General features: G+C 43.7%; 1 protein-coding gene across 25 annotated transcripts in view; it reads right to left on the bottom strand.

The window, feature by feature from the left end:
- Positions 1 to 16600, bottom strand: part of ZNF532 (zinc finger protein 532) — a 108989-nt gene that overhangs the window by 7252 nt on the left and 85137 nt on the right. Inside the window, exons 10-11 of one of the 25 annotated variants that reach the window (XM_027118653.1) lie at positions 2572 to 2763; positions 883 to 900 (exon numbers count right to left, since the gene is read on the bottom strand). The exons of 19 other annotated variants lie outside the window; for them this stretch is intronic. In XM_027118653.1, coding sequence (XP_026974454.1) covers positions 2611 to 2763 — 153 coding nt within the window. In that variant the 3' untranslated portion in view covers positions 883 to 900; positions 2572 to 2610. 5 more of the 25 variants (XR_003435274.1, XM_027118652.1, XM_027118656.1 and 2 more) reach the window with 5 other exon arrangements.

Genomic DNA, 16600 nt, shown 5'->3' with positions numbered 1-16600 from the left:
AAAAAAAAAAAAAAAAAAAAAAAAAAAAAGAGAGAGATAAAAATCAAAGTTTCCCACTTTGGCTAAGACATAATGTTAATTCAACAGATTCCCATGTGGAACGTTTGAAGTCAAATTGGTGGCTTAACATTTAACACAAATTATTTGGGCATGATACGCACTGCAGTCTGGAAGTAATGTCATATCACAAGGAAATGAAATCAAGAAAGAACTGTTCGCCTCGTGAATGAAACACATTTGGCTCATCAGCCCTTGTAAAAAAATAGGGATGAAGAAGGAATACGTTCTCACGTGAAACTGTGTTACTACTTTGGCAATAAGAAGAGATAAGCAAGCAACTGTGACCTAAGTGATAAAGAAATGTTTTCTAAAAAATTATTTTTACATTAATCACCTGACAAACACATCCTTATTCAAGCTGGTAAGCAAATCTATTCAGGCGGCTGAGAGGAGTCCCAGAGATGGGCTGGCACCTTTTCTCCACCACTCACTAACCGTGCAACGGGGGAAAGTGTCCCAACCTCCATAAACACTCCCCAAGCTGTCAAGTGGGGATCACAGCAGTGCCGTCCTCAGAGAGCGTGCTGGGGGAAGGGGGCCACTGAAGGGCTAGCACAGTGCTTGGGACACAGAGAAATCCTCAATATGTGTTACTTTATTAGTAATAAGAAAGTTACATATCCAAGTTTCATTTTTTAAAAAGTGGAAAACACAGTCTTTTAAATAAAACAAATCAGTCCGGCGGACGCTGAGAAGGTCTTGAACCCAGACAAAGGCAAAGGAGGAAGTTCCTTCTCCAAGTTAAAGATGAAAGTCGTACCATTGCTTGTACTGCTTTCCTAAGCATATCCCCGGGATATATGCATATACATCATGTATCCCAGACTGTAAGAATCATCTCTGGGGGAAAAAAGACACAACAAAGCAAGTGACCAACTAGTGCCTGAGATATCCTGTCCCTTCTCCTTCATAAAAATTTCCGATCACATTAAATAGGCCATCCCTAGTCTCTTTTATTAGCATATGTAGCCAGAGAATGAATAAGAGGTTTCTTTTACAATAAAACTTTAAGTGAAGAACAGTCAGTTATGAAGAGTTCTACTATGTTTCACTAAAGGTTTTTAACATCTACAAATACCTAACTCCTGTTGAATTCTGTACATATAAGATGGACAATGTTAAGATCACCTGGGAGAGCTGAAACACAAGACATCTTTCTAAAAGCAAGACAGTTGTAGCAAATAATCATAAAGGAGGGAGACAATGGAAGTGTATCTTTCTAAGCACAGAACAGGGCAGAGACCTCAGAGACAGGCAGACTGGATTTTCTATTATGGTGAAGATTTTAATAGTCTACTTCTTGTTACTGTGTAGTTATATTAATATCAAATCAAAATTGTAATAGAGAAATATCAATAAAGAAATCCTCAGAAGATAATAAAATAAATGAAGAGCAGCTTAGCTAAATCAATAATTATTATTTTCAAAAAGAGTTGACAATGTATGAGATACTCTTTTTCAACATCTTTATGAAAAAAAATTGTAGAAATGAACTGGGCAATCTCAAAACAATGGGGCAAGGTTTCAAAATCACTGGTGACAAGAAAACTACAAGTTAAACTCCAGTTTCCAGATCAAACCTGCCATGTTCACAATACCTAACAAGACAAATGACTTTCTTCTTTGTTAAATTTTAAATACTAACTTGTTTAAAGGTGCTTTGCCTAATTTATCTTCATAACTTGTATCTTCAATATTATAATAGTTCATACTGCTACTTTATGACACAGGGAGCAATTTTTAATCAAACATACATGGGAAAAAACAGTATTAAGAAAGTGTAGGACTTCCCTGGTGGTACAGTGGTTACGAATCTGCCTGCCGATGCAGGGGACACGGGTTCAAGCCCTGGTCCGGGAAGATTCCACATGCCACAGAGCAACTACGCCCGTGCGCCACAACTACTGAGCCTGCGCTCTAGAGCCTGCGAGCCACAACTACTGAGCCCACGTGCCCCAACTACTGAAGCTCTCGCGCCTAGAGCTTGTGCTCCGCAACAAGAGGAGGCACTTCAGTGAGAAGCCCGCGCACCGCAACAAAGAGTGGCCCCCGCTCGCCACAACTAGAGAAAGCCCGAGCGCAGCAACAAAGAGCCAACACAGCCAAAAACAAATAAATAATTAATTAACTTTTAAAAAAAGGAAAAAAGAAAGTGTAAAAGTCTATCATCATTCTGTTTTCAAGACTTTTAATGTCCTTTACTTCTGCTGGCTCCAAGGCTTCATAAACTGATATCAACAGAACCAGGGCCTTAAGTGCACTCTTTATAGTTAACTAAAATCAGAAAAGAAATTTATGAATTATAAATTATTTTGTTTTTAAATAGAACTCTTTAAAGAAACAGTGAACTAATAAGCTGGAAGGGTCTGAAAATTCTGCTAAAACGTTAGAGCAAAATATCAAATAAAACACGTGGGCGCACCTCCTGAACTGTCTCCCTCATCTCCAATTTCTGACTCTTTTACCTTTGTGTCCTGTAGGGAAGAGAGCATTATTATTAACTGCTCTTACCAAACAAACTCCTTTGTTCTACATGCCCCAGCCCTGGGCTCAGGTCTGAGCTCTGGGATTTAAAATGCCTCTAAGAGCCATTCTTTTCGGATGGCACTGGGTGGAGGTGGGCGCTCTCACGATCAGACATTTCCATGCTGATAACCAGTCCCTTCCTGTCTCTTGGCTTGAAGGCCTCTGTCTCAGGTGACTCTGAAGAAGTTAGAGGGAGAAAAGCCACAACTTCACACTCCCATCTGGCCAGACTCCCACGCATCTCCATCTCTTCTGCGATTCCCTCCTCCACGAGATATCTGCCTCACACCAACACGCACAGGGCCTCCTTGACAACCAGCACACGTCCAGGAACAGCCACAAGTTTTAGATTAAACGGGAGCGAAGTTATTCCCGAAGCACGCTGACACACATCCTTCAGCTCTTATCATAGTGGTTTTTATGAAAAAGGAAAATCAAACCAACTGCATAATTTACGCCTACCACAGCAGCAATCCCTCAGAATTTAACTCCTAAAACCCTGGGCCCTTCCACTTGGGAATCTATTCTACAGATAAACCCGCACATGGTACAGTCGGTTCTGATTTAACACAACATACATAGAACACGTGCTCTAAATCACTGAACTATGCAGAATCAGGCAACAAAACCCACAAGACTTCCAGCAACAGTGAAGTTCAGGGCATAACTTTCAAAAACTGCCAATGACCCATTTAATAAAAAACTAAACTAGCATGGATTTGCACATGTTAAACGGTTAAGAAACACATATTAGGTGCTGCAAAAAATGTGGCACTTTACCTCGAAAAAGACCTTCAGTTTGCTTGTGGAAGTGAGCGCCAGGGGGCTTGCTTGAGTTTCTGTGAAGTGGTGTAAGGAGGGTTATCTGAAATTGGAGGGAAGTTGTAACACCAGGTGTGGACCTGTGTGACTCAGCCCACAGGGAGATGAGGTCACTGGTGAAGGCAGAAGGTATGTGCACAAGTGTGCCGGGTGGACTCCTACACAACTCTGTTGCACAGTTTAATGATCACCTAGTGTTTCTCAGGGATGGAATCACACGAGCAAACTCGGAATTCACATTATGCTTCAATTGTTCCCTGATGTATCAACTACATTGGAACAAATCTGTGTTTTTAACACAGGCATTACAGCAGAACTGACTGTACATACAAGGTTATTCACTGCAGCCCTGTGTGTAAGGGGAAAAGATGGGGAAAAATGTGGGTCCATCCAAGGAGAAATGGTTAAATAAATGATACGTGCTCAAAACAATATTCTTGTCATAAAGGAGTAGAAAAGAATGAAAGATCTCAAAGCACTGGTATGAAAAGAACTGTAACATAAATTACATGGAGACGGAACCGGTGCAGAAAATTAACTTAATAAACTGTGTTCTGTGTTAAAAAGAGGTAAAAATGAGAACACAGATGCATATACGATGATACTGGCATAGAGAAACTTCAAGGGTGGCAAGGGTAGAAATAATGAGGCATTTAACTGCATTCCTTCATGTTATTTGGATTTTTGAACCATGTGAATATAGCTCATATAAAAAAAATTATTTTTTTCTGTTGCCTCAAAAAGATCTTAGGTCAGGGTCACTGAGGTATTAATTTACGAAATGTAAAATTCACTTTTTAATGAGTTTTGGGAAATGGATACAGTTAAGTAACTGCTACTACAGTCAAGATATAGAACAGTTCCATCACCCCCCAAATTCCCACGTGCCCCTTTAGCGTCAACCCCTCCTTCCTACACCCAACTCTTAAAAACCACTCATCTGTTTTCCATCCTACAGTTTTGCTTTTTCCGTTTGTCACGTACATGGGACCATGCAGTATGATGTGTGTGGTTTTGTGAGCCTGGCATCTCTCAGTTGGCATCACGCATCGGCAACTCTATCGAGTGTATCAGTAGTCCGTGCTTCTCGCTGCAGAGGAGTACTCCGTTGTATGGACAGACCCCTGTTTGTTTACCATTTACCAGGTGAAGGACTTCAAGGCTGTTTCCAGTTTTTGAAAATTATTAAAGAATACAGTATAAACTATAAACATTCATGGACAGGTTCTGGTGTCAACATATGATCTTATTTCTCTTGGGTAAATACCTAGGAATGGGATTACTGAGTCCTATGGTAAATTACATAAGAAACTGTCAAAGTGTTTTCCAGATGGCTGTACTCTGTTTTTCCACCAGCAATGGATAAGAGCTCCAATGGCTCTGCAGCCTTCCCAGCACTTGATATTGCCATTTTGTTTTATTTTATTTTATTATAGCCATTATCAAGGGTGGCTAGTGGTATTTCATTGTAGTTTAATCTGCATTTCTCTAATGACTAATGGTAGTAAGGTAAAAATTTTTCAGTTAACAGATAAAATACCTATTTATATGGTGTGCCTCTTCCTCCAAAGAAAAGCCCTGAACTCTGTTTTTGGTTCTTTATTTTTATTTCAGGAGGAATTTCATTCTCTTGTAAGGTCCTTGAAAACAGAAGCTGTGGGTCATCCATCCTTACAGCCCTGGCACTCAGCACACAGAAAACACTCAGTAAACAGTCACTGTGTAAATGAATAAAAGAAAAAAATAACTGAATACACAATTATCTACTGGAAAAATACGAGCATGTTCTACAAAGTGTTCACAGGACAACAAATTTACCATAAAGTCCTGGACAGAGAGCAAGCACTGCTTGTTTCTGGAAGATGGGTGAGACGTGGGCATGTTTAAATCCTGGTAAGAGCCTCTAAAAAACAAAAACACTGGGCTTCCCTGGTGGCGCAGTGGTTGAGAGTCCGCCTGCCGATGCGGGGGACGCGGGTTCGTGACCCGGTCCGGGAAGATCCCACATGCCGCGGAGCGGCTGGGCCCGTGAGCCATGGCCGCTGAGCCTGCGCGTCCGGAGCCTGTGCTCCGCAACGGGAGAGGCCACAACAGTGAGAGGCCCGCGTACCGCAAAAAACAAAACAAAACAAAACACTGAGGACAGAGGTGGGGAGACAGGGAGGGACTCACACAGAAGGAAGAGCACATCCTCCTGTGTGACTGGAGATAAGGCTCTGCCCATAAACAGGTGCAATGCTTACATGGCCAGTGGTGGGCGGGTGAAGAAGGGACTGGGAAACGGAAGGAACTCCTGCCTGGCAGCTTCCATATCAAAGTGAAGTGATACGATGCATCTAGATGCTGCAGCGTTCACTTTCTTTCTCTTACTGTTGCCAATTATAAAAATAACAAATGGTTATTGCAAAATAAAAGACAATGAGATTGCTTCTAATCTCACCAACTGAGGTAACCACTATCAATTTCTAGCTGTATATCCTGCCCATGTCTTTTCTGGATACACGGATTCACGTGTACTTAGGAGTCTATATTATACATATTGATTTGTCACCTGATTTTTTGCTTGTAAAGCACACACAGCTACACATGTTTTGATGACTCCACATTCTTCTGAATCCACCATCGTATTCTATTGTATAAATGGACCATAATCCATTTAAATATCTTCTATTAATGATTTACATTATTTCAACTTTTACAGATAAAATTTTCTATAGTCAACCAATTATTTCCTTTGGATAGATTTCTGAAAATAGACTTTCAAGTTGTAAAAATGTTAAGGCTCTGTGTCCCTTCTTGCCGAACTGTCCTCAAAAAGGACACCAGTGACCTAAGTCGGTGTCTCTTCATCAGGAGTCTTCAACACCAGGTCACATTCTTCAACTCTGCCGAAGTCAATGGTAAAAATTCTACTGCACTTTTGTTTCTCTTCAATGCCTAGTGACGCTGGACATCTAGGCACGTACTCCTGAGCCATTTATATTTCCCTGGGGAACTGCCCGATCACATCCTTTCCGCGGTTTTCTATGCAGTGAGGGCTGGAGACAGCAGGTGGAGAGCTCAGAGGGCAGACAACAGAGCCTTGCACACCATGGTGAGGGCTCCGGATCGTCCATAAGTGCGAGGAGGGGGCACTGAAGGGTTTGAGCAGAGGACCAATATGACCGACACAGTTTAGATGGGTCACCCCGGCTGCCAAGTGTGAAAGCAGGGAGCCAGGGCACAGGCTCCAGGGGAGAGATCCTGTGCCCTGGGCTTGGGGAAAAAGGGTGATGATAAGTGGTTAGATTTGGTATGTACCTCCGGGGTAGATGTATGGATGGCTGAATGTAGGTGACAAAGAAGAGAAAAAGAGGGGTCAAGTCATCACTCCAAATTCTTTGGCCTGGGCATCGGTGGAGCAGAGTTACCAGCTACTAGTTGGGAAAACAGGGGAGAAGCAGGATTAGGGAAGGAGAGGGATCAAAAGAGTTACGTTTTGGATACGTTAAGTGTGAGAAGCCCACTGGAGATCTAAGCAGAGATGTTAAATAAATAGGTGGTTAGCGTCAAGTCCGGATCTCAGGGGAGAGGTCTGGCTGCAGATACAGATCCGTGAGTCACTAGGACATAGATGCCACTCTGAGTCATGGGCCTGGATGAGAACTGTCTGAGAGTCAAATGACACATCAACGTTCATAAGATGATAAAGACCAAGAAGAGCTATCGATGAGGCAGGATGAGAACCAAGAGAAGACAGTGCTTAAGAGGCCCAGCAAAGAAAGCACTTCTAGGAGGACAGAGCAGACGAGTGCTTCAGGCAGGTCAACGAAGACTCCAACTGAGAAACCCAAGCCCCCTGAACTCAGGGACACGGAAGCACTGGACAGGTTGGCAAGAGTGGCTCTGGTGGAGTGGGGGGACGAAAGTCTAAACAGGAGAAGGAGGCAGAAAACAGAAGGACAGAAAACGATTCCAGGGAGATTTATTATAAAGGGAGGGAGAGAAAAAATGGCAGTAGGGAAGGGGGGTGAGGAAGGCTGCTCTGCTAGGATAAGGGTACCAGGGCAGAGCTTTATGATGCTGAGAAAGATGCAGGAGAGAGTGGACGAGTGCGGGCGGCTGTGACACCCTCGAGTGGTCAACAGGGGGCTGGATGGAGCGTGCAGATGGATGGGCTGCCCTTACAGGGGGCGGGGACGCAGGATCATCCTTTGTAATGGGAGATGACACAGTATTTGAGATCAGATGCAACAGGGTTTTCACTGCACCATCTCCTTATGTGTAAGGCAAAATCCAAACTTCTTGGCTTTCGAGACGGTCCACAATCTAATCCTCAAGCCACCATTTTGACTACATCTCCTGGGACTTTATAAACCTTCCATTCAAAGCCTCTCAAATCCACATCTTCCGAAGACCATGACACATTCCTCCCTGCTCTTCTGAGACAGCCTTCCCTCTCCTGGACGCCCATTCACGCCCTTTCCCCCTCCAGCCAGCTCAGCTCTCAGGTCCTTGGTGGGCCTTCCGCTCTCCAGCCACCTGCCTCTCCTTCTCTTGCCCACATCCCACACAGCTACGAGTGAACCTCTGGAAACACACATCTCAATGTGTCCCTTCTCTCCCTAAAGCCCACCTGGCGTTCTCTGTAGCTTCAGGGAATGAGGCCGTTGGACTTGCCCGCCTCACCGTCCCAGCCTCCCATCACCCCCTTCCTAGAGCATCACCCTCCAGTACTACGTGCTGGCAGCCACCTGGCAAAGCCGTGACGGTTTGTACCACATATCCATTCTCCTCCTGCTCGTCTGCACACAGGGCAGATCCCTCTTGTGCACCCTCCAAATACCTCTTTGGATGGTATGAGGTAGCATCTCTCCTGTGCAGCCTTCCCTGGCATCTCCCCACCCCTGCCGATGTCCCACGGAACAGTGACGCTCAAATCCTGTACCTTAGATGTAAGTCTAATTCTTCTCTTCCACGTATCAAACCCGATTTTAATTTTGAATTTCACTCTATCCTCCCGTGGTTTAAGGCTGGACTATATGTTATTGCTCGCTTTATCCACAGAGCCTCAACAGGTACTGAGCTAAAATCTGAATTGAATGCACCTTTCGCTTAGCACTTAATTACGTTCACACCTGGTGATGCTCCTGAGACTCTTGTTTCATACCCAACTCAAACTAGTTTTAGCTTTAAAAGTATTTATCCTTTATTTTTCTACCCAGCTATAAGTATCTATAAAGGCAAGAATTACGTTTCACACTTGGAGCTCCCTCATAGCAAACACTATGCAATTTGATAAATATTTATAGAATAAAAGAAAGATACATATGGAAGAACATGGCGTAAAGCTAAACATTCCCTAAGTATGACTGAATGGCCTGTTCTAAGCAGTTTCAGAACTGTACATTATTCCTATAATATGCAAGTACCCAGAGGCACCAAAGACTTTAAAAACAAAACAGTCTAGACTGATAATCTGAACAGGTGAAAAACGTATCTATCTATCTATATATATATATAGTCTAATATATGCCTCCTGTAATATAAATTAGCTTCCCTACAGAATAAGAATGTACTCAGATTACATATAAATAACTCAATAAGTTGATCATTAAAAAAGAAATTCACGAATGAAACATGTATCATTAGCATATGTATTAAATAAATAAAAGGTATAATTTGCATTGTGAGGATTCTTGAAACTTTTCACCAGGATAAATAAAAAGTAATGCTTCATTACGTATTTAATTCATCTATTTCTATTAGATCCGGATATAGTCAGTATGTGCCCACAAAACTGTAAAGCTTTCACTCTGTATGAGTATTACCTACAGTCACGGATGGTGAATCATAAGAAATAACCCTGCTCACCCAAGCCACCTATGCTCTCTTAGAAAATGGTCTTGTACGCACACAAGTAGAGTAGCCTTCCTCTGAAATCTGGAATACTGTGGGTCATAAATTCTAGTCTTTTCTGAGAGAATTTAATATCTAGGACACTAGTGAGATTTTCCAGTCTCACTACATCTCAGAATAGACAAATAAAAAGGTATTTAGATGAACACAGCACAGGAAGCTCAAACTTCGTACATGTGAAAGCACCAAGAAAAATAATTTTTGAGTAACTAAAGCTCCAAGCTTCCACGAACTGGAGCTGCGTGGTTTGGGGGAAATACATACAGAGTATAAATTTAGACCAGAGGTTGGCAGACTTTTTGTGTAAAGGGCCAGATTGTAAATAGTTCAGGCTTTGCAGGCCATAAAGTCTCGCTGCAACTACTCAACTCTGCCTTGTAGTTCAAAAGCAGCCACCACAGACAATGACGAATAAATGAGTGGGCGTGGCTGTGTTTCAATAAATTATTTACAATAACAGGTGGCTGGCCTGTGAACCAGTTTGCTAACCCAGATTTAGACCCCTGTCTCGTATTCTACAGAAAACAGAGCCAAGTCTCAATCATTCAGAACCAAAACTATTTAACAAAGTAAGTAATCCATCCGGGTAAGAAAAGAAAAAGTCATAACTACCAAGTGAGGAGAATGGTTTCCTTTCATAGGAAGTGCTCAGAACATGTCCCGCGCACCACCAGGATCTAGATTACTGAATGAACACTGAGTGGGAATCTGTGACCTCTGAGTCACCTTCCAGAGCCATCTATTTTATGATTCTTACCAAGTCAACCATGGCCTTGTATTTTCTTTGATGCCCCCACTTCGGGATGTAAAATTATTTTCTGGTTGTTTTGGGCTTCAAGGTAGTATCAGCTTACTGAATCGGGTGCTGAATTATTATTTAATTTTTATTTTTATTTTTTATTGGCGTAGAGTTGCTTTACAATGTTGTGTTAGTTTCTGTTGTACCACAAAGTGAGTAAGCTGTATGTATACGTATATTCCCTCCCTCATGGACCTCCCCCCACCCCGCCCCATCCCACCCACGTAGGTCACCACAGTCTGGTGCCGAATTCTTAAAATTTAAAAATCTGGTCTGCCAGTTGGGACTTAGGAACGTATTTTCCTAAAGAGATTACACATGGATGCTGCATTCCTGGTCAAGCACACAAAAGTCTCCTCACATCACACCACAATACCGCACCAATACTCTAAAGCCTCGCCACCATTCTCCGATCTGGTTCAATGAAGAAACCCAATCCCAGAGCAAACCTGGACACTTCAGGTCATAAAAGAAACTACTCTCCTCCCCTAGCCTCAGCCCACTGGATCTATACCTACATCTGCCTGCCGGGGATGCCACGGGCAGGGAGGGGACGCTGGGGCACAGGAAGGGACTGAGGTTTGACAGAGACCAGGGGGTGGGACCCTGGGAGGCTTCAGTCTGCGTCGGGGGCAGTTAAAGCGGAGAGGAGGAAAACTGCTCATTGGTGACAGCGAGGGAAGTCAGTCCCCGGCTTCAGGCAATGTTTTTAATAACAAACGTTCTTAGGCCAGCAAGTCCTGGTACATTCACCCAAAGCAGACGGAGACGGTCAAGTCTCGTATTTCTCCCATCTGGCAACAGCACCAGCCCAGCATCCAGGGAGCCTCCACTTCCTAAACCTCGAGAGATAAATAGAAAGAGCCCAGGGAGGAAGAGTCTTCCTCGGTCTCCAAAATCACAGCAACCCTGCCGGGCCATGCACCGCAAGCACCTGAACGTCTGCGAACACCTCAGTCCCTGCAGGCGCGGGAGGCAGCCCTCTCTAACCAGGTGCTGCCTGCACGCTCCCAGGGCAGAGGACCACCGAGCTGTACTTCAAGTGCAAAGACACGCTGCGCTGCAAGGAACTATATTCAACACCCTGTGATAAACCGTAATGGAAAATAATATGAAAAAGAATGTATATATGTGTATAACTGAGTCACCTGCCTGTACAATAGAAATTAACACAACACTGTAAATCGACTATACTCAAGTACAAAAAAAAAAAAGATACCTTGTGCTGGTCGGTAGCACCAGTGCTTTAAGTTCGATGAGCTCACACTGATCCAGCCCCTTTTGGCCAGAGGCTTGCACCCACCAGGCGGCAAGGTAAAAAATACAGGTGCCATCCACACTTCCACAAAGGAGTGAGAGTAGCCAGCCAGGGCCTGGGCCTGGCCACACTGAAGGCCCGGACAGCCTGGTTCTCCAGTACCCCATGGGGCCCAGGGCTCTCTGATTCATTCCACACTGTTAACTGAGCTCCTACTTTCAGTCACCAGGATCTCCCTGCTGTGTAGCGGGAAGATCACAGTCTGCTGAAGAAGACAGAAAAAAAAAAAAGAGTGGATGTCCCATTTATGACTGCAGTGGCCACAGGCAGGCGGAAGAACACAGAGGGGCCCCACGGGCACAGGGGCACTGCTGCTGGCCACAATTAGCTGGATCCACCTGGGAGTTAACCAGGCAATGAGGCAAGGACAGGGATTTCCAGGCAAAGGGAACCGAAGTGGCAAAGACAAGGAAGAGTGTGGTGTGTGTGAAGGGACCGTAAGCAGCTCTTCTTGCTGCAACCACAAGGCCTGGCAGGGCGGGTGTGGGAAGGCCCAGGGGAGACACCAAGGGCCTCGGGACTCCACCTCAGACAAACCCACAAGGGTCCACCCGTGACAGACAGACAACATTCCCAGGAGATGCTCTGGCAGTCGTGCAGGGATCTACCGCTAAGCTGTGTTACCTGCTGCTGGGTCTGATCTCCTGAGTTCTGACTGCAGGGCGACTGGTTCTGTTGGGGACCCTCTCTATTGGGACCACTAGCAGCTCCCGCTCTGGCTCCACCAGCCCCTAAATCCTACAAGACTTTCAGAGGCGACCTCACTGATCTGAGACTTAACATATTTGCCTACTACTTTGTTATTATGTGTATTGTACATCTTTTTTGTTTTTTTTTGGCCATGCTGCGAAGCTTGCAGGATCTCAGCTGCCCGACCATGGATTGAACCCAGACCACGGCAGTAAAAGCGCCAAGTCCTAACCACTGGACAGCCAGGAAATTCCCTGTACATTTTTCAATTTGGGGTTTTATACTGAATATCCAATGGAATGTGCAGTAACATGCCATGTCCTACAGTGAATCACAAAACGTTCACCAAAGGAGCTCACAGAGAAAGCCATTCTTATCCTTTAGACTATGTAACTGGGCATATATAGATATATATTTAGGGCTTCCCTGGTGGCGCAGTGGTTAAGAATCCTCCTGCCAATGCAGGGAACACGGGTTCAAGCCCTGGTCCGGGAAGATCCCACATGCCGCGGAGCAACTAAGCCCGTGCACCACAGCTACTGAGCCTGCACTCTAGAACCTGCAAGCCACGACTACTGAGCCCACGTGCCACAACTACTGAAGCCCACGTGCCTAGAGCCTGTGCTCCGCAACAAGAGAAGCCACCGAATGAGAAGCGTGCGCACCACAACGAAGAGTAGCCCCCGCTCGCCGCAACTAGAGAGAGCTCTTGCGCAGCGACAGAGACCCAACGCAGCCAAAAATAAATAAATTAAATAAATATTTTATAAATAAATAAATAAAAAATATATATATATTCAAAGTCCTTCAACTTTGTTTGCAGAAACCTCTGGTGAGTTTACAGAAAATTGTCTCCTAAAATAGCTGCAACGGATGTACGAGCAGATATAAATGTTTTACATCTAAGAGCAAATCTTCTGAAGCATCTGCAAAAAAAATCTCTTCTGGCTATAAACAAAATTTGGAATAATATTTTAGAGTCTCATTTGAGTCACATTTTCAAAAGAACTTAAATCTTTCTTGAAGGTTTTATTTTTCTTCATTTTCTGTCCCTCATAAATTTCAGAAGTGGAAACTGGTCACTCAACTTGTCCTTTCATCTTCTTTGAATTTAGTGCCAAATCTCATAGCTCCTTCTCTACATCTGTAACTGTATTTTGGTTCAGTAAAACAAGGCAGAATTGCCGGGAAGGCAGGGGCTTTCCAAGTTCTTGTTCAGGGTTAAAAAAAAAAATAGGTCTGCTAAAATAGTTTAACTGGAATATATTAGAAACTAACATCAAAGAAGTAATTATTAAGCTTTTTTTTTGGCCGCACTGGGCGGCTTGCGGGATCTTAGTTCCCTGACCAGGGATTGAACCCAGGCCCTCAGCACAGAGTCCTAACCACTGGACCACCAGGAAATTCCCTAAACTTTTTAAATGGAAGGTAATGCCCAAGATAAAAACTTGCTGCTTTCTACATATTTTAAAAGATATATTAACTCCTAAATTGAAGTGATTCTCCAGTGCCATCTCCCTGTTAGGCATCAGTAAGAAGTGAACAGTGAACACCCTCAACAGCTCATCATGCAGAGTCAACTAATTCCTTCGGAGCAGAACTTCAAGGGACACATCGAGGGGAGGAGTGTGACCAAGTGTGACGCTGTCACAGTTACCCACGGTGGACCCCACCCAGGTCCCACCCGCCTCTCCACGTCCCAACCCCCCAGACCCAGACCATCAGACAAACTCTCATCCTGATTCTGCTCTCCCTGAGAGTCTCTACTGTAGGTAACGCCTAGAGTCAGGCAGCGGACTCTTTCACGCATTTCTGCAGGTTTCTGAGCTCTCTTTCTGCAGGAAGATCCTCTATCTCCCAGGAAGCCCACTCCCGCTACAATCCACTCAGCCACAAACACAACCCAGGCAGTCTCTAAGAAAGGGGAGCCACCCCAAGCATCCCGAGACCCCGCAGGAAGACCCGCACAATGAATTAACGACACCTCCCATCACTGCAACCACTCCAGGAAAGCCGTGGGTCCCAGCTAAGGAATCTGAGACTGTTACGTTCAACCTTCTCCCTAAACCATAGACACATGCTCGTTTAAGGATGACATAAACAACTTTAACCAAGACCGAACGCCTAAATTAAAGTGACGATGGATGGAAAGTCACATATTTGCTAACTGTTCCACATCGGTATTGAAAGATCCAATGAGACGAAAAGTAAGCTCTTTTTGAAATATCAGGCTTTCCTGCTCTGCAAACAGTAGCTGCTAGCACTACACTGGGGAGTCTGGATCGGAATCCTCCCTCTGCTGCTTACAAGCTGTAGAGCCTGGGGCAATAAATCAACCTTCCCTAAGGTTCCATTCCTCGCCTGTAAAACGGCATTCGTAACAACGTCCACCTTAGAGCCTGCTTCAAGGACAAGCGCACTACTTATCAAAATGGTGCACGCCACACAGGCAGGAAGTCCTCAGACCCTGTCATCTCATCACCCCACCTTCCAAATCAGCACAACTCACCGACATCATCAATAGGTGTGTCTTAATATGCTTTCAACTAAAAACGTTGACATTTTTACCTTTAAAGTTTTTGAATCACATAGAAGACTTTTATAAAACCATATAAACTATACTAATAAACCATGTAATAGAATAAAATATACTAAAATTATAATAAATGTATAATTTAATTATATAGTAAAATATATAATTAAAATATATTCTAAAATTTTACATATTATAATTGAATTATAATAAAAGAATAAATATATTAACAAAATATCAATTTCAGTGGCCAAAATTAAAAATAAGTCTCCTGAAACCAGCAATGATGTACATTTCTTGCACAAAGCATTAATATACAAACTCTAACTTATGTGACTTTCAACCCTTGGGTTCAAATCTGATGCCAAACATACAATCAGGTGGGAAACCATCCTTCACCAACAACTGACCAGGAATAGTGCAGAATACACAAGTGACTTAAACACACTTCTCCTGAGACCTTGAGCAATCACAAATAAGTTCTAAGCCAAAAAGATATGAGAAACTGATGTTTTTCACCTCTTGCCAGGGTGGTATAATTTTGGCAGAGTTAACACCACCACAGCTAAAAGACTGAGTTTCAGGATAAAACCCTATTCCTCTTCTTACAGTCATATTAATTAAAGGCCTTTTCGTATTGCTAAGTAACGCAGGCATAATGACAACAGGATGAACTCTAACTAAGGCTAAAAGAAAGTGAAAACATCTGGCAATTAACTGCAAACAGTTAACTGCAAACAATATTTTCATACTCTTAACTAATAATCACCACCACAGTAAAGCAGGAAGACAGCAACAAAAAGGAGATGTAACATTTTATTACATAATTTTCTCTAAAAGTGTTTCAGAAAGATTAAGGGAAAAGTATGCCCTATCATATATTTCATAAGCATGGCTAGGATCCAGGTCGGATGGGTGCTTAAAAAAAATACATACATAAACACACTCACAAACGTACACACACACAGGAAACTCACCATCATTTAAAAAGGCAAATGACAGCACGCTCACACCAATAGCTCTGCTAAACTCCCAGACACTCTCATCGTTTCATTCTCCCATTTTCCATTTCTGCCATTGCCCCCTTTTCACCTACACCTCTGAGTATGCTGAAAGTGTATTTCACAACAGAAGAGACGAAATAATATCAAGTATTCCAGGTCACGCGCAACCAGTACCAAAAAAGGAGGCGATGAGATCTGTGGACTTTTTTTAAAAGGGTTTACAAACCGATTAGAAACAGAAACATGAAGACATCCTGGAATAGCTTCCAATTAGGCGCTGAAGAGTGAGACTCTAGGCCCAGCTGCGCATCTACTCACTAACGTTGAACTTTCCATGAGTTGTGTCACCTGCATTCACCCGCAACAGTGAGCATTAGGTGGAGTCTCATAAACAAATGCACTTGGGACCAGCCTCCCCTGCACCACAAACCAGCAAAGGTGTGTGCTCCAGTCAGATGAGCGAGGGCCACAGCAGGTCCCTGGTGATACCAGTGCTCTTGACCCTGTCTACACACCAGAATCACCTGGCCTAACATGCCAATGCCAGGTCCCATCCCCAGCATCGCCCAGGAAATTGGCCTGGGGAGCACATGGGTGCTGGGATTTTAGTGTTCCAGGTGATTCTAATGCGCGGTCACTCTGTTGGACTCAGTTCCACTGGGGGTCACAATGACTTTGTTCTGCAAGTTCTGCTGCAATTTACAAATCAGATCAACTGTAAGAAGAAATGCTTTTTGCAGATGGATGGAATGACTTTTAGACTATGATCGCATACAGATGCCTACTTCCTGGTAGCTAGGCCACCACTGCATGTATTACTACAGATGCTTTCATTTAATCCCGGTGTGAGTCTGAAAGGCATCCTTTCTATTCCATCCCTTTACAGGTGGTCACTTGGCTGCTGCCTGAATCTACCTGCCCATGACAAGTAGGTAGGTATTTCACCCACA

Source organism: Aethalodelphis obliquidens, unplaced genomic scaffold (assembly GCF_003676395.1).
Source record: "Aethalodelphis obliquidens isolate GAN/ISIS:26980383/991018 unplaced genomic scaffold, ASM367639v1 scaffold19, whole genome shotgun sequence".
NCBI classification, from domain to species: Eukaryota; Metazoa; Chordata; class Mammalia; order Artiodactyla; family Delphinidae; genus Aethalodelphis; species Aethalodelphis obliquidens.
Note: the sequence above shows the minus strand (reverse complement) of the source record. Positions and strands in the feature narration are given on the sequence as shown.